This window comes from Ovis aries, chromosome 24 (genome assembly GCF_016772045.2).
Source record: "Ovis aries strain OAR_USU_Benz2616 breed Rambouillet chromosome 24, ARS-UI_Ramb_v3.0, whole genome shotgun sequence".
Lineage (NCBI taxonomy): Eukaryota > Metazoa > Chordata > Mammalia > Artiodactyla > Bovidae > Ovis > Ovis aries.
The window spans coordinates 37,308,921-37,335,749 of record NC_056077.1 but is presented as its reverse complement, the minus strand read 5'-3'; the positions used below and the strand labels follow the sequence as shown (position 1 = coordinate 37,335,749).

General features: G+C 45.4%; 1 protein-coding gene and 1 long non-coding RNA gene across 13 annotated transcripts; both read right to left on the bottom strand.

The window, feature by feature from the left end:
* Window positions 1-2,506: 2,506 nt before the first annotated feature.
* On the bottom strand, window positions 2,507-14,267 carry ZNF789 (zinc finger protein 789). Of its 12 annotated transcripts, none has more exons than XM_060405699.1 (6): window positions 14,123-14,267; window positions 11,019-13,816; window positions 10,619-10,696; window positions 8,886-9,012; window positions 6,535-6,648; window positions 2,507-5,483 (listed from the first exon to the last, which is right to left on the bottom strand). In XM_060405699.1, exons 3-6 carry the CDS (start codon window positions 10,649-10,651, stop codon window positions 4,471-4,473), a joined length of 1,287 nt encoding a protein of 428 aa, XP_060261682.1. In that variant the 5' UTR covers window positions 10,652-10,696; window positions 11,019-13,816; window positions 14,123-14,267; the 3' UTR covers window positions 2,507-4,470. The 12 variants fall into 12 exon arrangements, with proteins under 12 accessions (XP_060261682.1, XP_060261680.1, XP_060261679.1 ...); XM_060405697.1 differs by having other exon boundaries at window positions 13,144-13,816; XM_060405696.1 differs by having other exon boundaries at window positions 13,650-13,816.
* A 1,384-nt stretch (window positions 14,268-15,651) lies between these two features.
* On the bottom strand, window positions 15,652-23,747 carry LOC121817858 (uncharacterized). The gene is made up of 2 exons (XR_006057943.2): window positions 23,628-23,747; window positions 15,652-20,756 (listed from the first exon to the last, which is right to left on the bottom strand). It is a non-coding gene; the product is annotated as an uncharacterized LOC121817858 (long non-coding RNA).
* Between the last annotated feature and the right edge of the window lie 3,082 nt (window positions 23,748-26,829).

Genomic DNA, 26,829 nt, shown 5'->3' with positions numbered 1-26,829 from the left:
TCTTGTAAAGGGTTTGATCACCATTCAGTTGTAGACATGTGCATGCAGCAAGTGCTTAATAACTGTGTTAAACTGGAGAGAACACTTCCTGGCAGCTTCCTTTCTACATGAAACCCTTCCACTGATGGGTTCATTGCATCCTGAGGCAGCCTCTTCCCTTTACAAACACCTCTGATTGCCAGAAACTCCTTAGTGAGCTGAAAACTGTGCCAACCCGCAGGCTTACATCTCTTAGTTGCAGAAAAAAGTTATGAGCTGAACATTTGTGAAGTTTTTTTTTGCTGCTACTCAATCATCACATCCATCATCATCTTACCTTGCAAACCTCCCAAAGCGAAGGGAAACAGACCACTGGGGTCATATATTTTGTCTGGTCAGTTTGAGGCAAGTTAGAGCAATCTGGATCAGGACAGTAGACCTGCAATGGGTGCATGGAGCACACAGGTCGAATTCTACAGAAATGTTTGCCACAGTACTGGGGCAGGGAGGAAGACTGATTGATTCAGTCAAAGGTTTCCACCACCCCCCCTGCCCCCACAAAAGTATCAGAGCCATCTGAGTGTGACCAGGTCCAGGTCACCAGCTTGCGGTCCTTTCCCTGCAGAAGGAGCCATTAGAAACGTACCGTGTGCTATTAATAGTTCTTAAAACTTATGAGCTGCACCTTCCACCCCATCAATTCCTCACTTCTTTCTCAGTAATGAGGACCTGCTTCTAGGTATTTCTTAGACTGAGGAGGAGGTTTAAATTCTCTCAATTTGTAGAGGAACCACAGAGACCGAAAGACCTCCTAGATTCCTAGAGAAAACCTATGAGGGTAGAGCTCCCGGGTGAGGGGGTGGGGACCGTCATGCGCTTCTGGTAATCTTTCCGGAACCAGTCCTGTTTGTCCTACAGGCGTGTGGCATCTGCTGCCCTTCGGTTCCCTGAGGAACTGTGTGGTTAGTACCCCCGGCAGGATGTGCTTCTCTTCCACGTTTCCCTCCCCAACTTCCAGCCCAACTTAGTGCCTTGACTTACCCTGAATTTTGAGTATTTTAGGAAAGGCTTTGAAGACAAGACATCCTGAGGTGTCCATAGGGTGGATTTCTCAGAGCTCTCACCCCAGGGCTTGCCTAAGGCTGACTTCTTACTGTTGTCTTTCCTGGCTCCATGCCCCTGCACTCCTGGTGTCTCTCTCCTCTTCTTAAAAGGTTACTAGTCTTAAGCTTGAGGAACCCAACCTCATGACCTCATTTAACCTTAATCACCTCCCTAAGGGCTCTGTTGCCATTAAGTCACACTGGGGGGGTAGGGCACACAGTTCAGGACAGTTGGGATCTTGTTACTCTTTGTATTTTCCCGTAGGCCCTAGCACATCATCTGGCAAGATGGTAAATTTAGATTTTTGTTAACAGAGTGATAGAAGACCTGATCGGAGCTGGGAGAGGAGTTATAAAGTCATTTACATCTACTGTCTAGCTCATGTTTGTTTATAAATTTCTGAGCCCTATTCTGGAAGATCCAAAGGCCTGCTTAGAACTTCAGGGTCTCAAAGGCAAAGGCACAGAGGTACAAGGGAAGCTCCTGGGGGCCTTGGGGGTGGGAACTGAAGGGATAGGGTTTGTGCCCTCCCATTAACCTCCTAACGACATTCTTGCTTCAACCGGGGTTGTCTACCAGGCAGTGCAGTGGGGCTGGGGAGGTGGAGTCTGAGCCCTTGCTTCTCACAATCTTAACTTCTGGCAGGATTCTGAACAGTCTGTGGTAACCATTATTGCCCCATCAGGTGTCACAGTGGATGTGGCATTATTGGCAGATGATGACAGAATGGCTTGGGGGCCTCTGTGGCCATTCATCTTGGTGAGCAGAGATCACATTGCCACTTCGAATGATAGGACTAAAGCATCTATCTTGGCATCCTGTCCCCTTCAGGACCCACACTGGATTCATTTTGGTGAGCAAAGGGCTTATTTTAATAATTTTTAATTGTCTAAGGCCTACTTGCCAGACTGTATGGCTTAGCTTTTGGTCACAGCCTAAGGAAAGCCTTTAGGGCAGGTAGCTAGTCTCCTATAGTGAAGCCTGTTGCCTGTAATTGGCTCTTCCTCAGGGTAGATTCCCATAGAGATGGGAATACGAGACCACCTTACCTGCCTCTTGAGAAATCAGTTTGCATGTCAAGAAGCAACAGTTAGAACCAGACATGGAACAACAGACTGGTTCCAAATTGGGAAAATAGTACGTCAAGGCTGTATACTGTCACCCTGCTTATTTAACTTACGTGCCGAGTACATAATGTGAAGTGCCGGGCTGGATGAAGCACAAGCTGGAATCAAGACTTCCGGGAGAAATACCAATAACCTCAGACATGCAGATGACACCACCCTTAAGGCAGAAAATGAAGAGGAACTGAAGAGCCTCTTGATAAAGTGAAAGAGTGAAAAATCTGGCTTAAAACTCAACATTCAAAAAAGGAAGACCATGGCATCTGGCCCCATCACTTCATGGCAAATAGATGGGGAAATAATGGAAACAGTAACAGACTTTATTTTCTTGGGCTCCAAAATCACTGCAGACGGTGATTGCAGCCATGAGATTAAAAGACACTTGCTCCTTGGAAGAGAAGCTATGACCAACCTAGTCAGCATATTAAAAAGCAGAGACATTACTTTGCCAACACAGGTCCATCTAGTCAAAGCTATCGTTTTTCCAGCAGTCATGTATGCATCTGAATTGGACATCCATACTGATGGAGCTGAAGAATTGATGCTTTTGAACTGTGGTGTTGGAGAAGACCCTTGAAAGTCCCTTGGACTGCAAGGAGATCCAACCAGTCCATCCTAAAGGAAGCCAGTCCGGAATATTCATTGGAAGGACTGATGCTGAAGCTGAAACTCCAATACTTTGGCCACCTGATGTGAAGAACTTACTCCTTGGAAAAGACCCTGATGCTGGGAAAGATTGGAGGTAGGAGGAGAAGGGGACAACAGAGGATGAGGTGGTTGGATGGTATCACCAACTCGATGGACATGAGTTTGAGCAAGTTCCGGGAGTTGGTGATGGATAGGGAAGCTGGGTGTGCTGCAGTCCGTGAGGTCACAAAGAGTGGACAAGACTGAGTGACTAAACTGAACAGGGGTGGATTGCTGGTTTCCAGATTGGTTCTTACCCGTACAGAGAGCCGCCATCAGGAAACCAAGCTGCCTTTTACTTTTTGTCTTATCAGGGCTTCTGCTTGGCATTCGGAAAGAAAGTTCTTAAAGTGGGGATGTTATTTATTGTCAGTCCAATAACTGTACTGCTACTCTTCACTGATGTGACATGTGACTCTTTCAAAGCCCTAGATCCTTGATCCTTGGGGCATAAGTGTTTCAAAAATCAGAATTTTTCCATTTGTAGAAAGGCATTTTACATAAAACCGCTTAGGGGTTTGCACCAATACTCCATGTGCTGTGCTGTGGCTAGTTGCTCAGTTGTGTCTGACTTTTTGCAACTCCATGGACTGTAGCCTACCGTGCTCCTTTGTCCATGGGGAATTCTCCAGAATCCTGGAGTGGGTTGCCATGCCCTCCTCCAAGTGATCTTCCCAACCCAGGGTCTTCAACTTTGCAGGTGGATTCTTTACAGCCTGAGCCATCAGGGAAGCCCAAGAATACTGGAATGGGTAGCCTAACCCTTCTCCAGGGGATCGTCCCAATCCAGGAATTGAACTGGGGTCTTCTGCATTGCAGGTGAATTCTTTACCAGATGAACTACCAGGGAAGCCAGCACTCCATTACTGAACATATTGGAACAAAATGTGTGAATATGTACACTAATGGGGATAAACAGTCTTTATTTCACCAGCAAATAAATTCAGGTCATCTCAGGTTTGGTAACCAAACGGATCATAAGAAAACATGTTTGCTCTCAGATTTTTTAAATTGTAAAATTTAGAAAAAAAGGGATTGTGGAAATACATATATACATAGGCCTTAGAAATTTATATATAAGGATAAATGTGTAAATAGATATCTTTGTTGTTGTTTAGTCACTAAGTTGGGTCTACCTGTTTGTGACCCCATGGACTATAGCCTGCTAGACTCCTCTGTCTATGGGATTTCCCAGGCAAGAATATTGGAGTGGGTTGCCATTTCCTTCTCCAGGGGATCTTTCCCACCCAGGGATCAAACCTGCGTTTCCTGCATGGGCAGGTGGATTCTTTACTGCTGAGCCACCTAGGAAGCACCGTGTGGTATGTGGAACTTTCCTGACTAGGGGGACCAGGGATCAAACCCGTACCTCCTGCAATGAAAGCACGGAGTCTTAACACCTGGACCACCAAGGAAGTGCTCTATTAATTACTGCATCCAGAAGGTTGGCTACAAGGAGAGGGTCCCCACAGAAAAAACAGTTCTTGTTTATTAATTTTCATTAAACAATCAGGTTATACATACTTGCCGTAGCAGTTAAGTTCTGGGCTTTAAGTGGTAGCTTTTCCAGTTAATCTTATGCTGATAGCTGCTCTCTGTGGGTACCCTGATGCTTAATAAAGCTTGTGCGCCAACTGAAAGACTTTCCACATTTGTCACACCTGTAGGGTCTCTCTCCAGTGTGAATAACCTCATGTCGATGAAGATTCGCCTTAAAGCTAAAGGTTTTCCCACAGTCTCTACACTCAAAGAACTCCTCCTTTGTGTGGATCCTTTGATGCTGAATGAGATCGACATTCCGACCAAAGGATTCTCCACACTCACTGCATTTGTGGGCATTCTGTTTACTGTGAATCTGTTGATGGCTCATAAGGGTTGAGTGCCGGCCAAAGGCTTTTCCACATTTAGCGCACTTGTGGGGTTTCTCTCCACTGTGGATTAACTGATGTCGAATAAGCGTTGAATTCTGACTAAACATTCTTTCACATTTGCTGCACTTATAGGGTTTTTCTTTGGTATGGATCCTCTTATGTTCGACGAGATATGCCATCTGACGGAAACACTTTCCACAGTCGTGACATTTATATGGCTTTTTTTGTGAGTGACACTGTTTGTGGACGATCAGAGCGGACTTCTGTTTGAAAGCCTGCCCACATATGTCACACTCAAAGGGATTCTCTGAACTGTGAAGTCTTTGATGTCGAACAAAATTTGCCTGCCGCTGGAAGGCTCTTCCACATTCGTGGCATTCGTAAGATTTTGCGTTTGTCAGAGTTCTCTTATGCCTCAAAAGCTGTGATCTGTGATGGTAGGGTTTTCCGTACTCATCATATTTGCCCTGCTGTGTCCTTGTCTGAGCTCTCCGACTGTGATTAAGGTTAAGGCTTTGAAGGAAGTCCTTACAGCACTCATCACCAGTAGCAGGGAGTGAAAATCCATAAATGTCCACAAATTCATTATATTCACGCAACTCTTCTGAAGGCTCCTTGGCTGTTTTCTGCTTTACCGCTGACATCTTCCATAACATTAAATCTTCAGAAGTGTTCTCCTTTGGGGTGAGCTCTTTCGTCTGGAATCTGGCTTCCGAATCTAGCCAAATAAAAAGAATATACAAATTACCTGACTGCTACAGAAGAAAAGGAAAGAAGCAACTGTTTGTGATATGAGAGACTCAAACAAGGCTAAGAAGTGCTCACCTGGTTCCATCGCCATATTAAAGAGCCAGTATTCTGATTTTCATAGGACCCTCAGCTTTCATATCAGAAAGAGCTCTTGACATCATGAACTAACCAACTAACATATGCACAAGTGTGTCAGAGAACATGAGAACTGAACACACCCTTCTCCACTAGTGGGGAAAACAGCTTCCTGTTGGTACCGAACAGGGTCACATAGCTCTAGGAGAGAGGGAGCATCTTGTACTTTCTAGAGACGCACGTTTTTCACAATTCTGGGAGAAACAACTGCTTAAAATGGAAGCAGTGTATCAGAGAGAAAAGAAAAGGAACCTGAGAAACAGCACAAAAGCCAACGGAACAGAGCAGTGACTCTCAACCACGGATGGTCCTGCTGGAGGGTAGTAGGCAGAGGCCAATGATGCTGCTTAACATCCTGTGAGGCCCAGGATCAAACAGCCCAAAACGTCAACAGAGCTGAGGCTGAGAATCCAAGGAGCGGAGGGATGTGGTAAAGGGTAGAAAGAAGCAGCCATCAGGACTCAGTAAGTAGGAAAAGGCAGGAACATCAAGAAACACCAAGGGGATGTGGAAAACAGAATGAAAGCAAGGGAACAAGAGAAAGTAGAGAAAAAGGGTAAGTGATGAGGGTTGAAAAAAGGACTATCTGGAATGGCCCGAGAGCTGTCAGAAAGCACCAGCCTGCCTCTAGTAGAAATAGGATGAGCTTTATTGCAGGAGAAAGAGGATGAGCTTTGCAGACTTGAAATCCAATCCCAGTTGAGGATTATCTCTGGGGAACAGGGGCAACGATCATACCCACCACCATCAGGGGACAGTAGGGATGAATGAGCAGGAGAACACATGCCAAACTCCGGGCTTGGTATCCGGGTGCAGGCGGGGCCTCCTGGATGGTGTCCCCAACTCTGCATGACCCCCAGGGGCCAGGTCTGCTCCTCACCCACCTGGGCAGGTACTACCGGAAGCCTTCCTAGTCCCCGCTCTCTGCAGATCCAGGATCCACGGCTCTTCCCACTGTTCCAGCTGACAGATCACCTCAGGTTTGGGAAACTGAAATCCTACTCGTGGGGAAGTAAATGGGATGTGGTGGTTAGCGAGTGGCAGGAGAGATCCCAGAGCTCAGTCTACCCCTGGGGGTCTGGGTGGCAGGGCTGCAGCAACAAGCAGAGATCAGGACAATAATCAGGATTATCAGGAGAGGAATCGGCACCATCTTTGCGAAAGCTCGGCATCTTGATTGAAAGCCTGAACAATATTCACACTCGTGGACATGGTCATTTCACTCTTAGGAATAGAGCCTAAGGGAAATGAGGACAAAGGTTAATGGGCAAAGGTTAATGCCCCCCAAATGTTCAGCAGAATCCTAACAGTGCAAACTGGAAATAAACCAGATGTCAACAGGGGGAGGATTAAAGTGTAGCCAGATATGATGAAGGCAGAGTATTAGGCTAATATTGAAAATCCAAGAGTTCAAAGGACATTTCTTAAAACAGGAAAAGGCTCCCCAGGTATTTTAAAGCAGAATACAAAACTCACATGTAGCATGATTCAAAGTCCATGTAAATTACGATCTGAATTTGTTTTTAAAAACTACATGTGTTAGGGTCTTCCCTGGTGGTCCAGTGGTTAAGAATCTGCCTTGCAATTCAGGGCACACAGGTTTCCATTCCTGGTCAGGGAACTAAGACCCCACATGCTGCTGAGCAGCTAAACCTGTGGACCATAACTAGACAGTCTGTGTGCTGCAGTGAAAGATCTTGCATGCCGCAACCAAGACCTGGAGCACCTCCCTCCCGAAAAACTACATGTGTGAGTGTATATACACACAGACCATCCTCTTCTTAGGACAGGGTAAGTGAAAGTCAGTCGTGTCTGACTCATTGCGACCCCATGGACTGGGCAGTCCATGGAATTCTCCAGGCCAGAATACTGGAGTGGGTAGCCTTTCCCTTCTCCAGGGGATCTTCCCAACCCAGGGATCGAACCCAGGTCTCCCACATTGCAGGAGGATTCTTTACCAGCTGAGCCACAAGGGAAGCCCAAGAATACTGGAGTGGGTAGCCTATCCCTTCTCCAGCGGATCTTCCCAACCCAGGAATCAAACCAGGGTCTCCTGCATTGCAGGTGGATTCTTTACCAACTGAGCTATGAGGGAAGCCCATTTACCACAGGATAACTTTCCAATAAATCCATTCTTCATAAATCCATCATATGTTGAAAATATATGTTAGAAATGCATTTAATACACCTAAACTACTGAATATCATAGCTTAGTCTTACTTACCTTAAACATACCAAGAATAGTTACATTAGCCTTCAGTTGGGCAAAATTGTCTAACACACAGCCTATTTCATAATAAGAATGATGAATATCTCATGTAACTTAGTACTGTACTAGTGAAGAACAGAATGGTTTTAAGTGGACTGGTTGGCGACCCTTGTGATCACACGGCTGTCTGGGAGCCCCTGAATGCTTTCAAAACAAAAATAAACATTAAAGCATCCAGTGATGGGTGGACAATCACACAAAGGTGGTCAAGAATCTGCCAAGAGTGTCAGCATGGGGTCAAACATACTCCAGAAAGAAAAATCCATCGAGAAACCTCCCTCTGTAGGAGACTGCATTGAATAAGACAAGGGTGGGCTCCCAGGAAGATGGAAGCTGAGCAGGTACAGAAGTGAAGTCAGTGAAGAATCATCTCCTGGGCACCCGGTGATGGTGTAAGCAAAGAAGGAAACCATTTTCAGACAGAAGAAAGAAAAAGGCTTTTCAAGAGAGGAAGAGGGTAGACTTTGGAATCTGCATGGGCCACAATCTTTTCAACTCCTAGAAGTCTTACAGATGTGGAGGATTCAGGCTGGGGGATGAATGTCTTCAAACTCTAAAACAAAAGGAAACTACTCATTATCCACAATCCTTTACTTGAAAACACTGAGGCCTGATTTGTTTCAGGACTCAAAATGTTTCCAGATTTCAGGAAGGTGACTTGAGTGTGGGTATAGTTTCTATTATGTACCACCCTCAACAGGGGTTGAGCTGAAACCTTAAAAAAAATATTCTGATATTTCTGATGCCATACACATATATATGGAGACCAAATGAGAAAAAGGATGATAAATAGCTTCCTACAGGATAAAATCAGGTTTAATCACCTGATGACTTCAGGTTAGGTCTTTTAGCCAAATGAGTTATGATAAAACTGGCTTTCAGAGCTTTTTCTGCTTTGGGCATTGCACGTAAGAAACCAAGGACTTGCATAGACACTCAAAGTCAAATCTTAAGCCAACTCATTACCCAAGGAGACAACATGTCTGTAGTTGTCCAGCATCACGTCCCTGTAGAGGGCTTTCTGAGCCCAATCCAGCGTGTCCCACTCTTCCCTAGTGAAGTACAGAGCCACGTCTTCAAAGGACAGCAGCCCCTGGAAATACAGAGACTCATTACAGCTGCAGCTCTTATCACAACTCTGTGGGCTACAGTATTATTGTTGTTCTACAGGCAAGGCTCATCCAGTTAATTAGCAGACTCAGGGCTCAGCTCAAGCTCTGACCCTCAGGCCACGTATGTTCTTTCTTCTGCACTAGAGTCACACATGTTCTCTAGAGGGACACGTGGTCAGTGTGTGAGGCTTCTCTGGCCGTTTGGTCTCTGCTGCGGTCATTCAGATAGTGTCAGAACCGAGTCAAATCGTGGGGCACCCAGCTGGTGTCAGAACTGCTCCATGTGTAGAGATACCCCACGTGCCTGAGGGCAGAGATGAAGTGAGGAAGCAGAGAAACAGCTGTGTCCTCCCCAGGCACGCGCTCCCCGCCTGCCTCCCTCCCCGAGGCCAGCAAGGATGCACATGCTGTTCCTGTCTTTACAGAGATGCTCCTGTGATGCTCCTGTGCCTGCCTTCCTCTTGTTTCCACTCTCTCTCCACCCCTAACTGGACCAGTTCTGTAAAAGAAAACCTACACACATATCTGCAGTCACCCCACAAACCCCCCTCTGACTTCAATCTTCATAGCTCCCCTGGAGTGTCCTTTTGAGCCTCGCGCCAGCCCTCTGCCCACGTGTGAACACAGGGGAGAGCAATACAGCTACCGCAGGAAATCAGAGATTTCACAGAAACGATGATTTTTTTTTTTTTTTTTTTTTAAGAAATGATGATTTTTGAGCTGAGTGTTAACATATGCAGAGGTGAGTTTGCCTGCAGGCGGGGAGAACAGGGGATGCACAAGGGTGGGGGGGTTGGGGGGTGGGGAAGAACATTCACATCCCCACGTGCAGGTCCTCTGATTTCAGGCAAGGCGGGAGATGACACCAGAAAGGCAGGCAGAGCTCTGTGTTCCCTCGGCAAATGTGGACACGCTGGGCCAGTGGGGTCAGACTTCCCCTTGCACTCCCTCCTGTCCAAGACTGGTCTTTACAAATGGTCACAATGGCTTCCTCATGCGTCTTCTGACTTCAACTTGACTTCTCCCAATCACCCTCCCTCTTGTTACCAAATCAGTACCTAAACTTCTACTGTACCTTTTAATGCAAGGGATCAGAATTATATGAGCTTGTTTCCATATCTCCTTCCCTAAACGGCTTGGAAAATCCTTAGGGTAAGAGTCTCTCTCCCAGCACAAAGGACAGAACTACCTGGCACACAGTAGGTACACAAGAATGCTCACTGACACAAACAGGCAGCAACTGTGGTGATGGCAGCTAAAACCTACAGGGCGCTTGAAACATCACTAGATCCTCTGCCAAGCACTCCAAGAGCCTCACTTCACTGAATCCTCACATGACAGCTACTGTCATGACCCCATTTTACAGATAAGGAAACTGTGCCCCAGAGAGATTAGGTGACACGTCTAAAACAGAGCCTGGATTTCAGCCTGTCTGAGCCCAGAGTTCAAGCTCTGTACATCGTACCTTCCAAGAAGGAAACACCCCCCAGCTGATAAAGATGGTTCAACCCCAAAGGCCATGTGAAAAGCACTGCCTGGCTGCTGAGACTACACTGAGCAGGTGGAGGCAGGGGGAACCCAGCTCACCTTCCATGGGACTGGCAGGGACATGGCTTCCATGGCCTAGCCTCCGAGATGGGGCTGGATCCTGGCCATCAGGCTAAGCTGGAGAGAAAAAGAAAACAATTAAGGTCAGCCCTGAATCAAAGCTCTCTCACTAGACAGACTTTAGACGGGGAATGCCAGTGGGGCCATCAAACCTCACGTAGTACAAAGTCACAGTGTTTGGTATTGGAATGTGGGATTACAATGAAAGCAATGGCTAGAATGGTCTTAGGAATTTCTGATGCTAGATCAATTTCTAATTTTTATCCTAGGAAACCTGCACCTCTGCCCTCCGCCTCTCTCTAGAATATATTCTTCAGCACCTCAATGAGAGACTCAATATATCAAGGGACCAGACTATAGGAAAAAACAGAACACTAACCTGCGACCTGTAGCTCCAGCCTGGAACCCAAACCGGAAGCAACGTGGCAACAGGCGCCCAATCAGGACTTGGGTGGCAAGTGTGAACTTGTCCCTAACATGTGTACCCCTCCTCCACCCAGGACCAGCAGAGAAAGTCGGCTGTGCTCCCCTACCAAATCACAGAGGACATCCCGCCTTTTTGGTTTCCAAGCAAGGTTTTATTGGGGCCGCCACTGCAGCAGCGGGGAGCAAGAACAGAGAACAGGTTCCCCTGCTTGCTTGCTCCCCGAGGCTGGGTGGAGGAGAGTCCTGCTTCTTTTACTTAACCTGCCTCCAGCTTTTCCAAGCTGATCTTCTCAAAACTCAGCATAGTTGAGTTTTCCCTTTTTTCCACACTAAAGTTTCTCCTGCTTGCTTTTGACTCTCTGCCAAACATGTGATGGTGCCTAGATCGCTTAGTATAGCAAGCTCTGCCTGAAGAGCCTTTGCCTGCTCTCATTTGGGGGGTCCGAGTCTATTTTTACGTCACACAGAATCAGCTCAGAGAGTATAATAATGATTTTAGGGAAGTTATAAGAGATTTTAGGCTACATATGATATATAAAGAGCTAACTGTTGTCAAAGGGGCTTCCCAGGTGGCTCAAGTGATAAAGAAGCCACCTGCAATGCAAGAGAGGCAGGAGACTCTGGTTCGATCCCTGGGTTGGGGAGATCCCCTGGAGGAGGAAAAGGAAACACACTCCAGTATTCTTGTCTGGAATATTCCATGGACAGAGAAGCCTGGCAGGGTCCATGGGGTCAAGAGTTGGACACCAACTGAGCAGGCACAGCTGTTGTCAAAAGAAAATTCAGAGGACTTTACTTGATATGAACAGTTTATGGAGTGAAAACCAAACTGCGAACAAGGAGGCTTCAAAATAGAAAGTCTCAAGTTAGGCTCTCCGCACTTACCCTTCAGTTTATAAAACATGTAAATGGGCGGCAGAATAAGCCACTCCCTAATATACCACTTTGGAAAACTGATTATTTTGAGCTGCAGGCACTTAAAAAACAGCTGTTTTTTTAAAAAGGTGGGTGGGCAAAAGGAGAATTCCCGGGTGGTCTGGTGGTTGGGATTCAGTGCTTTCCTTGTTGGGGATCAGGTTCAATCCCTGGTTGGGGGAACGAAGATCTCACAAGCCATGTGGACTCACTTGTGCTAAGCCCCATGTCAGCAAACTGACACCTAATACTTAGCCTAACTGCAGCTTCAGCCTCTTCCAGGTATAGAACCTCCCTCCCCTTGCCCTAGGACTTCCCCAGTGGCTCAGTGGTAAAGAATCCACCTGTAATGAAGGAGACGTGGGTTCAATCCCTGAGTTAAGAACATCCCTTGGAGAAGGAAGCAGCAACCCACTCCAGTATTGTTGCCAGAGAAATCTCATGGACAGAGGAGCCTGGTGGGCTATAGTCCATGGGGTCTCAAAAGAGTCATGACTTTCAAGAGAGTCTTAGGAGACACAACTTAGCAACTAAACAACTCTCTTCCCTATGAAGATTCCATTTATAATAGACCTGAATTCTAAGCCATCTCAGGGGTTAATCATTTTTCCTTGGGAATCTCCATGTTTATACAAGGTAAGTGTGCATACATGTGCAGGCGTGTCCGACTCTTTGCGACCCCATGGGCTGCAGCCTGCCAGGCTCCTCTGTCCATGTAATTTTCCAAGCAAGAATATTGACCCAAGGTTTGAACCCATGTTTCTTGCATCTCCTGCACTGGCATGTGGATTCTTTACCACTGTGCCCCCTGGGAAGCCTCTTACCTGAGGTATACATGTTAAGAAACTTGTTTGTTTCATTTTTTATTGCAGGAATCTCAGCTAAGTACTCAGAAGGGTAGAGAGAAAATTATTTTCCTCCTGTGCACAGGAATGAGGAAGTACATTGTTTTCTCTTGGGACTGGTTACTAGAACTGACAGTCCTTTCAGAAGAGTACCAGGGTACAAGTTTACTTGTTTGTAGCTGCTAGGGAGCTGCAACGTTACCCAGACGTGAAGAAAGCTTGTTTCCTTTAAGGACAGAGCCAGCTCTTCATGGGAAATTAGGACAGTTAAAGTTTTGTTTCTGCAGCTCTGGGTAGTTGGCCTGGGAATATACTTACACTGTGGCCTCCACTTTGGTTCTTCTTTAATAAATCTAATGTTTCTCTCAGGGAGTACACAAATGACGAGATACAGAGGATTTCCACTTTTTTCTAGTGCCTTTCTGGCCACTGGCAAAGATTGTTTTATGTAAGTGCATTTTTAAGACAGTCTGTCGCATTCTGTTCTCCTTCCTTAAAAACATTGTTCGTAGGCCCTATTGCCTCTTAAACAAGGAGGCACTTGTGATCAATAGCTCCATGGCTGGGGAAGGGACATCGACCCTTTCACTATGTAAAGTAGATTACCTGCTGTGAGCACTGTGCGTTTGGAACTCAGAATCCATAATTCAATTTATAACAAAATGTGCTATGCAGGATACCTGGGTTGGATCCCTGGGTGCAGATGATTCCCCTAGAGAAGGGAATAGCTACCCATTCTTTTTTTTTTTTTTTTTTTAATGTGCATTTATTTGGCTGTACAGGGTCTTAGCTGCAGCATGTGTGATCTGGGATCAAGCCCTGACCTGGGAATCAAGCCCAGGCCCCCTGCATTGGGAGCGCAGGGTCTTAGCCACTGGACCACCAGGGAACTTCCACACTCCAGTATTCTTGCCTGGAGAATCCCACGGACAGAGAAGCTTGGTGGGCCACAGTCCATGGGGATCGCGAAGAGTCGGACAGGGCTGAGCGACTAACAAACAAAGCCAAAGCAAACAATAGCATTAACCAACCATTCATTCATCGAACTCTGTACTTCTCTAAAGCCAGAAGACCTGACATGATACTCGGAGGCTGGCGTCTTCAGGAAGTCTCTCAGTAAATGCCCTGAAGACCGGGGGTTTGGGGGGGGCGGGGCACGGGATTCGAGGGAAAGGGGGTTGTCTCTCCAGCCTTCACACCTGTGGCGGGGCCACCGTGGCTTCCCCTGGCACCCCACTCCACCCATCACACTAGCTCTTTTCTCCCCAAACCTCCGCGCCTCCGACCCCAGCCGTGCCTCCTCCTCCAGGAAGTCCTCAGGATGCACCTGCGGCCGCCATGGAGCTGGCCTCCATTATGGAGCCAGGCCAGACTCGGAATTAGGTCGCGACCTCGGCTAACCTCCACCTGAGGTGTCCATGCGGAAGATCCCTGTGTCTGTCGCCCGATCACTAGCGCAGGCCGAGCAGAGCGTCCCCGCCCGAGGACCTTCTAGGAAGCTCGGAGGAGTCACAACTCTCTGATCGGGGTAAGCGATGGGGCGGGTCGCGGGGAGTGTGCGAGTAAAGGGGCGGGGCACTCATGTCTCATCGCAACTGCCGCTTCTGGTCGGAGCCAATCAACCGCCGCAGATGGAGTGGTCTAGGCCACGTGATTCCCAGGTTGGTTACACCAAGTACTTTCCTTTCCCACCGATTGTAGCAAGATCTCCAGGGCAGAACCCTTGTGTAACTAGGTATTTTAAAACCCTCCTTTTGGGAGTCCAGAGTGACTTTTTAGAGAGCCGACCCTGGATTAGGCAAAAAAATGTAAAAAAAAAAAAATAATAAAAATAAATATAATGAATAATACACACGTATAACAGTGTCAGACTTTATTTTGGGAGGCTCCAAAATCACTGCAGATGGTGATTGCAGCCATGAAATTAAAAGAGGCTTACTCCTTGGAAGAAAAGTTATGACCAACCTAGATAGCATATTCAAAAGCAGAGACATTACTTTGCCGACTAAGGTCCGTCTAGTCAAGGATACGGTTTTTCCAGTAGTCACGTATGGATGTGAGAGTTGGACTATAAAGAAAGCTGAGCCACTGAAGAACTGGTGCTTTTGAACTGTGGTGTTGCAGTAGACTCTTGAGAGTCTCTGGTACTGCAAGGAGGTCAAACCAGTCAATGCTAAAAGAAATCAGTCCTGAATATTCATGGGAAGGACTGATACTGAAGCTGAAACTCCAATGCTTTGGCTAACTGATGCGGAAAAACTGACTCCTTGGTAAAGACTCTGATGCTGGGAAAGATTGAAGGCAGGAGAAGAGGATGACAGGATGAGGTGGTTGGATGGCATCACCGACTTGATGGACATGAGTTTGAGCAAGCTCTGGGAGATGGTGATAGACAGGGAAGCCTGGCGTGGTGCAGTCCAAAGAGTCAGGACTTTTGGGTTTGCAAAGAGTTGGACACAACTGAGCGACAGAACTGATGATTCCATATACATAATAAAGAAGAAAAATACAGATTGTGTGAGATTTCCCTTTAAGTCTTTACTACTTTGGGTCATATGTGTATGTATAGTTTTAAAAATTCCATTTGCATTTTTTAAAGTGAACTCTCTACATTGTATTTGGATGTTTTTCTTCTGGGGTACCAGGTTATGGATTTTGATCTCAACACCTCTAATGCTTGCTTGGTATTTCCCTCCAACTCCAACCCACTAGCTGAAATGTAGAGTAGGAAATGGGAAATGAGAAGACACACTTATATGTTAGTGCCTCAGCTATCTATCCAACACTAGGCCGTTCATCCTGGGGTAAAGGAAAACAATAGATAGCTTTGCTTATGTGGTATTTTATTCACAAGACAAGTCACCTTTGGGTTGTGGATTCCTTCCTTCATCTGGTGTAGTTGCTTATTTATTGGCAAAAACAACTTTTTATTCAGACTGTTTTCAAGCTGATAGGCAGAAACACCTTCAGTTCAGTTCAGTTCACTCAGTCATGTCCAACTCTTTGTGACCCCATGGACTGCAGCGCACCAGGCTTCCCTGCCCATCACCATCTCCTGGAGCTTGCTCAGACTCATGTCCACTGAGTCGGTAATGCCATCCAACCATCTCATCCTCTGTCGTCCCCTTCTCCTGCCTTCAATCTTTCCCAGCATCAGAGTCTTTTCCAATGAGTCAGCTCTTTGCATCAGGTGGCCAAAGTATTGGAGTTTCAGCTTCAGCATCAGCCCCTCCAATGAACACCCAGGACCTATCTCCTTTGGGATGGACTGGTTGGATCTCCTTGCAGTCCAAGGGACTCTCAAGGATCTTCTCCAACACCACAGTTCAAAAGCATCAATTTTTTGGCACTCAGCTTTCTTCACAGTCCAACTCTTACATCCATACATGACCACTGGAAAAACCATGGCCTTGACTAGATGGTATCTCCTTACCGACGCCGTTCCTGACCTTCAACGGGGGAGAGCTCCTCTAGGCCCTCCTGTGCCTGTGCAGCCACCACTCCTCGGGTAGCTCCTCTCGGCCGCCGCGCCTGCTACTGGAGATCAGTGGAGAAATAACTCCAGAAAGAATGAAGGGATGGAGCCAAAGCAAAAACAATACCCAGCTGTGGATGTGACTGGTGATGGAAGTAAGATCTGATGCTGTAAAGAGCAATATTGCATAGGAACCTGGAATGTCAGGTCCATGAATCAAGGCAAATTGGAAGTGGTCAAACAAGAGATGGCAAGGGTGAACGTCAACATTCTAGGAATCAGCGAAATAAAATGGACTGGAACGGGTGAATTTAACTCAGATGACCATTATATCTACTACTACGGGCAGGAATTCCTCAGAAGAAATGGAGTAGCCATCACGGTCAACAAAAGAGTCCAAAATGCAGTACTTGGATGCAATCTCAAAAATGACAGAATGATCTCTGTTTGTCTCCAAGGCAAACCATTCAATATCACAGTTATCCAAGTCTATGCCCCAACCAGTAATGCTGAAGAAACTGAAGTTGAACTGTTTTATGAAGACCTACAAGATCTTTTAGAACTAACACCCAAAAAAGATGTCCTTTTCATTATAGGGGACTGGAATGCAAAAGTAGGAAGTCAGGAAACACCTGGAGTAACAGGCAAATTTGGCCTTGGAATGCGGAATGAAGCAGGGCAAAGACTAATAGAGTTTTGCCAAGAAAATGCACTGGTCATAGCAAACACCCTCTTCCAACAACACAAGAGAAGACTCTACACATAGACATCACCAGATGGTCAACACCAAAATCAGATTGATTATATTCTTTGCAGCCAAAGATGGAGAAGCTCTATACAGTCAACAAAAACAAGACCAGGAGCTGACTGTGGCTCAGATCATGAACTCCTTATTACCAAATTCAGACTCCAAATTGAAGAAAGTAGGGAAAACCGCTAGACTATTCAGGTATGACCCAAATCAAATCCCTTATGATTATAGAGTGGAAGTGAGAAATAGATTTAAGGGCCTAGATCTGATAGATAGAGTGCCTGATGAACTATGGAATGAGGTTCATGACATTGTACAGGAGACAGGGATCAAGACCATCCCCATGGAAAAGAAATGCAAAAAAGCAACATGGCTGTCTGAGGAGGCCTTACAAATAGCTGTGAAAAGAAGAGAGGCGAAAAGCTAAGGAGAAAAGGAACGATATAAGCATCTGAATGCAGAGTTCCAAAGAATAGCAAGGAGAGATAAGAAAGGCTTCTTCAGCGATCAATGCAAAGAAATAGAGGAAAAGAACAGAATGGGAAAGACTAGAGATCTCTTCAAGAAAATTAGAGATACCAAGGAAACATTTCATGCAAAGATGGGCTCGATAAAGGACAGAAATGGTATGGACCTAACAGAAGCAGAAGATATTAAGAAGAGGTGGCAAGAATACACAGAAGAACTGTACAGAAAAGATCTTCATGACCCAGATAATCACGATGGTGTGATCACTCATCTAGAGCCAGACATCTTGGAATGTGAAGTCAAATGGGCCTTAGAAAGCATCACTACAAACAAAGCTAGTGGAGATGATGGAATTCCAGTTGAGCTATTTCAAATCCTGAAAGATGATGCTGTGAAAGTGCTGCACTCAATATGCCAGCAAATTTGGAAAATTCAGCAGTGGCCACAAGACTGGAAAAGGTCAGTTTTCATTCCAGTCCCAAAGAAAGGCAATGCCAAAGAACGCTCAAACTACTGCACAATTGCACTCATCTCACACGCTAGTAAAGTAATGCTCAAAATTCTCCAAGCCAGGCTTCAGCAATACGTGAACCGTGAACTCCCTGACGTTCAAGCTGGTTTTAGAAAAGGTAGAGGAACCAGAGATCAAACTGCCAACATCCGCTGGATCATGGAAAAAGCAAGAGAGTTCCAGAAAAACATCTACTTCTGCTTTATTGACTATGCCAAAGCCTTTGACTGTGTGGATCACAATAAACTGTGGACAGTTCTGAAAGAGATGGGAATACCAGACCACCTAACCTGCCTCTTGAGAAATCTGTATGCAGGTCAGGAAGCAATAGTTAGAACTGGACATGGAACAACAGACTGGTTGCAAATAGGAAAAGGAGTACGTCAAGGCTGTATATTGTCACCCTGCTTATTTAACTTATGTGCAGAGTACATCATGAGAAACGCTGGACTGGAAGAAGCACAAACTGGAATCAAGATTGCCGGGAGAAATATCAATAACCTCAGATATGCAGATGACACACCCTTATGGCAGAAAGTGAAGAGGAGCTAAAAAGCCTCTTGATGAAAGTGAAAGAGGAGAGTGAAAAAGTTGGCTTAAAGCTCAACATTCAGAAAACGAAGATCATGGCATGTGGTCCCATCACTTCGTGGGAAATAGATGGGGAAACAGTGGAAACAGTGTCAAACTATTTTTGGGGGCTCCAAAATCACTGCAGATGGTGACTGCAGCCATGAAATTAAAAGACGCTTACTCCTTGGAAGAAAAGTTATGACCAACCTAGATAGTATATTCAAAAGCAAAGACATTACTTTGCCAACTAAGGTCCGTCTAGTCAAGGCTATGGTTTTTCCAGTGGTCATGTATGGATGTGAGAGTTGGACTGTGAAGAAGGCTGAGCGCCAAAGAACTGATTCTTTTGAACTGTGGTGTTGGAGAAGACTCTTGAGAGTCCCTTGGACTGCAAGGAGATCCAACCAGTCCATTCTGAAGGAGATCAACACTGGGGTTTCTTTGGAAGGAATGATGCTAAAGCTAAACTCCAGTACTTTGGTCACCTCATGCAAAGAGTTGACTCATGGGAAAAGACTCTGATGCTGGGAGGGATTGGGGGCAGGAGGAGAAGGGGATGACAGAGGATGAGGATGGCTGGATGGCATCACTGCCTCGATGGACGTGAGTCTGAGTGACTCCGGGAGTTGGTGATGGACAGGGAGGCCTGGGGTGCTGCGATTCATGGGGTCGCAAAGAGTCGGATACGACTGAGCAACTGAACTAACTGTAACTGACTAGACGGACCTTTGTTGGCAAAGTCACACCTTAGTTTTAGACATAAGTGGCCCACAGAATTGTATGCTTTTATCTTATTGTTTTTTTGTGTGTGTAATAAAGTTTTATTACAGTATAAAGGAGATAGAGAAAGCTTCTGACATAGACATCAGAAGGGGGCAGAAAGAGTACCCCCTTGTTAGTGTTAGCAATGAAGTTATATACTCTCCAATGAATCCAAAGAATGTCTGGGGTTGTAAAGACCTCACCAGACCTACTCTCATAATTTACATTTTAAGATAACAGAATTAGCCAGAAGGTTTAATCCAGAGAATGTCCTCAGGCAGAATACATTATTGTTATATAACCCTTGTAAAGAGCAGGTCTACTCCCATATTTACAGAATTAGCCAGAAGGTGTAATCCAGAGACTGTCCTCAGGCAGGATACATTATTGTTATATAATCCTAAAGAATGTAGAGAAGGAAAAAAAAGTGTGTCCTTTCTTCCTCCTTGAGAATTCCAGACCCCTCTCTCCTTGGGGACCCCTAGACTTCTTAATAATCTGCCTAAGAAATGACTCTCATCCCCCCCTTTTTCTTTTAGGAGAATTATGTTGCCTAGGGAAAAAGGGCGTCATTTTTGTTCCATAACTGCTTCCAACTGCTGAGAAGGGGCATTGTCCCTAAATTGGCAAGGCACCATATTCTCCTAATCCTCATATTGAGGATATCTGATCCAGGGGCCCCAAATAGAAGCTGGAGAAAGTTGCAGCAGTAGCAGGAGTTTGAGCAACCATTTGTAACTTAAAAGCTTTCATGCGGCTAGAAACAAATCCAGTTATACAGTTACGGATGCAGGGCAACTGAGTCATGAAAACAAGTTAAAAATCAAAATTAAAAGTCACATTATGTCCATATTTAAAGTACGAAGTGTTGCACCAGTCCATTTTAGGGTTGGTAGATGTCACCAGATGAAGAAGAGGCATCGCATGTGACTGTTGTTGAAAGTATTCACAGACTTGGAGAAAGTCTTTTCCTTGAAGTGGAGATGTCCACCACGGGAAGCCTTCCACTGATGAAGAGGGGAGTACTCCACAGACCCAGCAGTTAGACTGATAGTGGAATGTAGTGTAGGAGTGAGTCCAGGACAGGAAGGCATTGTCTTGAAAATCGAACAGCAGACTCAGGATATTTGGAGTCAGCAGAAGTGAGCTCACATAGGTTATCAGGCCCATCTTTTGCAGTCCTCCAATGGATACCGTGGCCATGCAGTATCGCATAGGAAGACCAGGTGTGTCTTCTTTAAGCCCCGCGGATCAAATCTATCCCAGTTTTTCAGGATACAGTTCAAAGGAGTGAGGCTGGAATTGTCAGCTCCCATCTTGTCCTGAAGGATCCTGGACGAGCCCCCAAGATGAAATGTTGTTGTTGAATCATGACGCAGGGATTCTTGGCCCTGAAGGAGAAGAATTCAATCCGGGGCCAGAGACAAGGCTTGATTACTCAGAGCTTTTGGTAATAAAATTTTATTAAAGTATAAAGGAGATAGAGAAAGCTTCTGGCATAGACATTAGAAGGGGGCAGAAAGAGTCTGGTTTTATCTTAAACCTGTTCAAGCCAGGAGCTTAAAACGAGCACTTTAGATGTACAGGAAAGAACCCTTCCTTGTCCTAGCCCAGAGCTCCCAGTTCAGATCAGGGCTTTCCTTGTCCCTCCCCTCCCTGAAGAGCCTGCTCCAACTCCATGGGAACGCACAGTTTCTTTAGGGACCTGAAGCAAAGTGCTCAGAGTTAGGATCACACGCCCTTCTAGTGTAAATCTGTGCTGCACTGTCCACCTTGTTCCCTCCACCATCCCGGTGTGGGAATCACTGCGGACCTAAAATCTCAGCATCCGGCCCCCTGCCCCACGTAAATCCAGACACCCCTCTTACAGGTGGGCTAGCTTTTCCTTTGAGTTTGAAACAGCTCAGAAACTTCAAAGTTCCCTTGGAATTTTCTGACTTCATTCTGGCGAAAACACTACCTTTCTCATTTTCCTGCTTTAAATTCTTTACTATCTCTGCCTCCCCCTGTAATATCCTCTTGCATGGCAGTAGGTAGATGGGTACCCCCACCACCACGCCAGGGTGAACAGTTGAAAATTCATTTCCCGTGCACCAGTACTGCAAGATGAGAATAGCAGGACAATCGAGAGAGGAGGCTGGGACCTGCCCGGACCAAAGGTAAGTGACCACATGTTTTTCATTCTCTATGTCCAGGAGAATTTCTGACTAGAAAGTTCCTCGGAGGTTAGAAGGGGAGTGATGCCAAGCTACCAAAAGGCCTCTTTGCTGGAATCCATCTTGGCTGAGAGATGCCTGCGAATGTGAGGGAAGACCCTGAGATACACCAAATGAGGACTCTGGACCAGGCAAATCAAAATGATTGGCCAAAGAAAAACTGGAAGAAATGTCCCATAAAAGTGATTTAAACCACCACAAGAGTGTGACTCTCTCTGAGCCCACTGTGTGTCTATCTGCATGTACTGTACTCTTTACTCCTAATAAACACTACTGGTTTCACTGCTTTCCCTCTTTGTGGGAATTTCTTCTGCAAAGCCAATGGGCCAGGGCCTTGTCACCAGCCACTGGTCTAGTGGCCAGGATTCAGCTCTGTCATTCCGTGACCTCAGGAGCTGAAACCCTGCTCCACGCCACCTGAGGTCAAATTCACCCCTCAGCCCCTGGAGGGCAGTGCCAGCTGCCTGGCTCCCAGGGAGGCTGCATCCTCTCCCCAGTCCTGGGATTCTAAACAGCCCACCCCTCACCTGCGACCCCCACCCCCGGCCCCGTGTCCTCCTGTCCCCCCTCTAGTGGGTCTTTCTGCTTCACAGGACCCCCTTCGTAGTCAGCCCTTCCCCTCACCCATTGTGGGGCGGTGTAGTTTCTTATGACCAAAGTAATCTAATCGTACAGGATTTTTCCTTGTTGAACCATTCCGGAGCTGTGAGTTTTCTGGTATCTCAGGTAAAAGACCAGACCTCTTCTATGCCTGACACTGGTGAGTTTCCTCCCCCAGATAGATTCTGTAGTGTACAAGTAAGCTGGTGCCATACATCCAGGATTTGCAGGCTTTCTCTCCTGTGCAGCCAAAAGTTATGCTGAGGTTGGAAGCTGCCTCACACGCTGTACTCTAGGGTCTGTCTCTCCTATGGTTGGTTCCTCTGGTGCTCATCCAGGTGTGAGCTTTACCTGAAGCTTTTCCCACATTCTCCACAAGAACTGGGGTTTCTCCTCAGTGTCATCAGCTGGTGGTGATGAGAACACTGAGCTCTGTATGAAGCTTTTGCCACTGTCACTACATTTTGGGCTTTTTTTAGCGTGGATTCTCTGCTGCACCTTCTGAATGGTGCATGAAAGGTTTTCTGATAGTCAGGGCAGTGATGTGGCCTCTTCCCGTGTTCGGCATGGCGAGGCATGACCAGGACTAAAGCTGTTCTTGCACTCACCACCCACTTGGAGTGTCTCCTGGCTGTGGACTTCCAGGTCTGCTCTGGCTACAGCTTTCCTCACGTCCCTTACACTGGTAGGGCTTCTCTCTGGCTTGTGTCTCCTGATGGCACAGGGGCTCTGCCAGAACTCTTCCCATTCTCCCCTGTGTCGTTTATGAAGACAACAGATATATTGTTTCTGGGCTATTTTCCCAGGTGTCTAAGCATTTCCTCGTTGCCTGATTTCACAGCCTTGCCCATTATCACTGGCATGCTGTTTGGTTTCTCCTAATAATGCCCTGGAAGTTTCACTCCCCCCACCCTCCACCATTTTCTTCTGTCTTGAAGACTTTTCATTCTTTTTTCTTTTATCTTAGAATCTAAAGGAAAAAGTAAGACGTAAATGTGTTAGTCTTGAAATGGGATTTGCCACTGGAGCGGCGGATGGTTGGAACAATTACACTAGGCTAGGCTGAAGCAAAAGTATGTCTGAATACAGGACTTTAGAGAGGTCAAAGGCAAAGACAGCAGAAGGGATGCTTGACTGACTGTGTCTAAACAACCCATAAGTAGTCTTTTCATAGGCCATGTTCATATGGTCGGTTCGGAATGTTCACCTTATAGTCTTGTATTCAGCTCTTTAAGCCTTATTTGGTTACTTCTGCCTCCCTCTGCTCTACAATCCCTCATTTAGTTGAAACCACTCATTTATAATCCTTCCTTCTCTTTCTTCCTTTCCTACTTCTTTCACAGACGTGTGTAGCGCTTCCTATATGTGAGGCACTCTTCAAGGTGCATTTCACAGATACATGTGAAATATATATGAAGGTCCATTGGACCTTCTGCCATCACTCACCTGTAACTCCGTCCCTCATGTCAAAAATCCTCAGGACCTCCAAGCCAGGGCCAGGCGCCTCACCACCACTTCTGCGTGAGTCCAGGTTGGGTGCCTGTGAGGCAGGTCTGGCCGCACTTTGGCCAGCCATTACGGCGATTCCTGCCTGGAGGTGGGGGGTGGGGGGAGGTAGGGGGGGGGGGGGGGGGTGCGTAGGCAGGGCAGAGGGCAGTGGGAGGGACGAGCGCCGGGCACGCGTGTTTACTGGATGCCCCGCCTCCATTTGCATTTACCAGACTTGACTGGGATCTTGATGTAAAGCCGGCAGACCTGTTAGGTCCCTGGGGGTGGGTGTCCATTTTGACAATGGACTTAATTATGCCTTTTATAGCTTTTTTTTTTCCTAGTGAAAGATTCAATCCAAAGTAATACATTGCATTTAATTGTCATGTCTCTTTAATCTCCTTTAGCCATTTACAAAGATCATCTCAAAATGCATCATAGATCTAAATGTAAAATCTAAAACTTCTATAAAACAGCTAGATGAAAACAGAAATTTGTGACCGTGGATTAGGCAAAGATTTCTTAGGCAGAACACACAAAGAATGAACCATATAAGAAAAAAAACTTGATAACTGAAGTTGATCAAAATTTTAAAATTTTGCTCTTCAAACACTGTTAAGAAAATGAAAAGAGAAGCCACAGACTGGGAGAAAACATTTGTAAAACACTGGTGTGATCATTTAAAAACAGAATATCTAAAGATAATTCTTCTTCATGAATAAGACACTTGAATTTTTAAAATGTGCAACAGATTTGAACTTCACCAAAGGAAGATATGCACAGCTATAAACATGTGAAAAGATGCTCAAATGATTATCCACTAAGGAAATGGAAATTAATGCCATAATGAGATACTATTAAACTTGATACAATAGCTAAAATAAAAACCTGACAATACAAAATGCTGACTCAGATATAGAGTAACTATAAATTTCACACACTGCTGGAGGAAATGCATAAAATTAAATGTATATTTACCATCAGTTCAGTTCAGTCACTCAGTCGTGTCCGACTTTTTGTGACCCCATGAATCGCAGCACGCCAGGCCTCCCTGTCCATCACCATCTCCCAGAGTTCACTCAGACTCACGTCCATCGAGGCAGTGATGCCATCCAGCCATCTCATCCTCGGTCATCCCCTTCTCCTCCTGCCCCCAATCCCTCCCAGCCTCAGAGTCTTTTCCAATGAGTCAACTCTTTGCATGAGGTGGCCAAAGTACTGGAGTTTCAGATTTAGCATCATTCCTTCCAAAGAAATCCCAGGGTTGATCTCCTTCAGAATGGACTGCTTGGATCTCCTTGCAGTCCAAGGGACTCTCAAGAGTCTTCTCCAACACCACACTTCAAAAGCATCAATTCTTCGGCGCTCAGCCTTCTTCACAGTCCAACTCTCACATCCATACATGACTACAGGAAACACCATATCCTTGACTAGATGGACTTTAATCGGCAAAGTAATGTCTCTGTTTTTGAATATGCTCTCTAGGTTGGTCATAACTTTTCTTCCAAGGAGTAAGCGTCTTTTAATTTCATGGCTGCAGTCACCATCTGCAGTGATTTTGGAGCCCCCAAAAATAAAGTCTGACACTGTTTCCACTGTTTCCCCATCTATTTCCCATGAAGTGATGAGTCAATAATCCCACTGCTAGCTGTTATCAAAGAAATATATGTCCACACAAATTCCTGTATACAAATATTTATAGCAGCTTTGTTCATAATAGTAAAAAAAAATTGAAAAAACTAAACGTCTAAACTGAAGAATTGATAAGCTAATTGATATACATACATACAATGGAACATTACTCACTATTAAACTACCGATACATACAATAATATGGATAGATTGCAAAAGCATTATGCTAAGAGAAAAAAGCCAAATACATGACATTCTGGAAAAGACAAAACCATCAGTAGTACAAGAGAAGGACTGACAACAAAGCGGTGAAAGATCTTTTGGGGATGAAGGATACGCTTTATATCTTGATTGTAGGGGTCATTCCACACTTGTATACCTCTGTCAAGACTCAACAAACCATACACCAAAAGGGGTGAATTTTACTAGAAGTAAATCATATCTCAATAAAGCTGAATTTTTTAAACAGAAAATAATAGCAAAAATGAACTGTGACTTCCCTGGCTGTTCAGTGGTTAAGAATCTGCCTTGTAAGGCAGGAGACCTGAGTTTGACCCCTGGTTAGGGAACTACAATCTCACAATCTCTGTGGCACTACCCAAAACCCCCCCAATGCAGCCAATAAACAAAAAACAGACAAGGAAGGGCACATAGGCACATAGATGGTGAGAAACTAGACCGGAAAGGGGTTCTGCCTACAAGAAGCAAGGCAGCAGCAGTAGACAAGGTGACAGATTCGAGTATAAAATTGTCAAGAGCACTATTTAAAAAAATGGATGGTAATTCATAGGAATACATTTTACATCATTATCCTGCATACACATATATTCCTGTAACAATGTCAAAGAACAATACTTACTATATAGGAAAATGAAACCTAGTAAACCCCAATCATAATCTTATTAATACTTAAATACAATACACAAAGAATACCTGCTGCTGCTGCTAAGTGGCCTCAGTCGTGTCCGACTCTGTGCGACCCCATAGACATCAGCCCACCAGGCTCCCCTGTCCCCGGGATTCTCCAGGCAAGAACACTGGGTTGCCATTTCCTTCTCCAATGAAAGTACAAAAACCCGAGTTCATAAAGCTTGTATTTAATGTGATGGGTGTGCTTGCCTGTTCATCAGTTCGTTCCAGTCAGGCATACACGAAGATAAGGCCACACGCATGTCAGGTGCGCTATTAAGCCTATTTCTTTTTTTTGTTTTTAATCGTGTCAAGATCGAAAATCCTAGTTCACACAAATAGGTAGATGTGAATGGTAATAATAGCAATATACTCTTTCTACTTAGCAGTGGAAATTCCTCTTTAATCTTAATCTAGAATGCTGATAAACTTAATGTCTTATAATAATTCCTCAGTGTGAATGATGAACTGAGCTGCAATAATTCATTCTCTTCTTCAGGCACCAAATTTAACTCAATGAATTATTCTGGGGTTTGAAAAGCAAATGGATCTCTTATCCAGATATTTTCCTTTAATGATGCAAATTTCTCTTCTGGAAAGTAATGATGAAAGGTTTGAG

Bases quoted from the DNA above. Each gene is read 5' to 3' on its own strand.
- ZNF789 (XM_042240267.2), bottom strand. From the start codon at position 10,651: ATGGAAGCCATGTCCCTGCCAGTCCCATGGAAG. The intron at 6,649-8,885 runs GTAATGAGTTGG...CCCCACGAGTAG, and splicing joins CAGACATGTTGTCTCCTTGG to GATTTCAGTTTCCCAAACCT. The intron at 5,484-6,534 runs GTGGGTGAGGAG...TTATTTGGCTAG, and splicing joins TTCCGGTAGTACCTGCCCAG to ATTCGGAAGCCAGATTCCAG.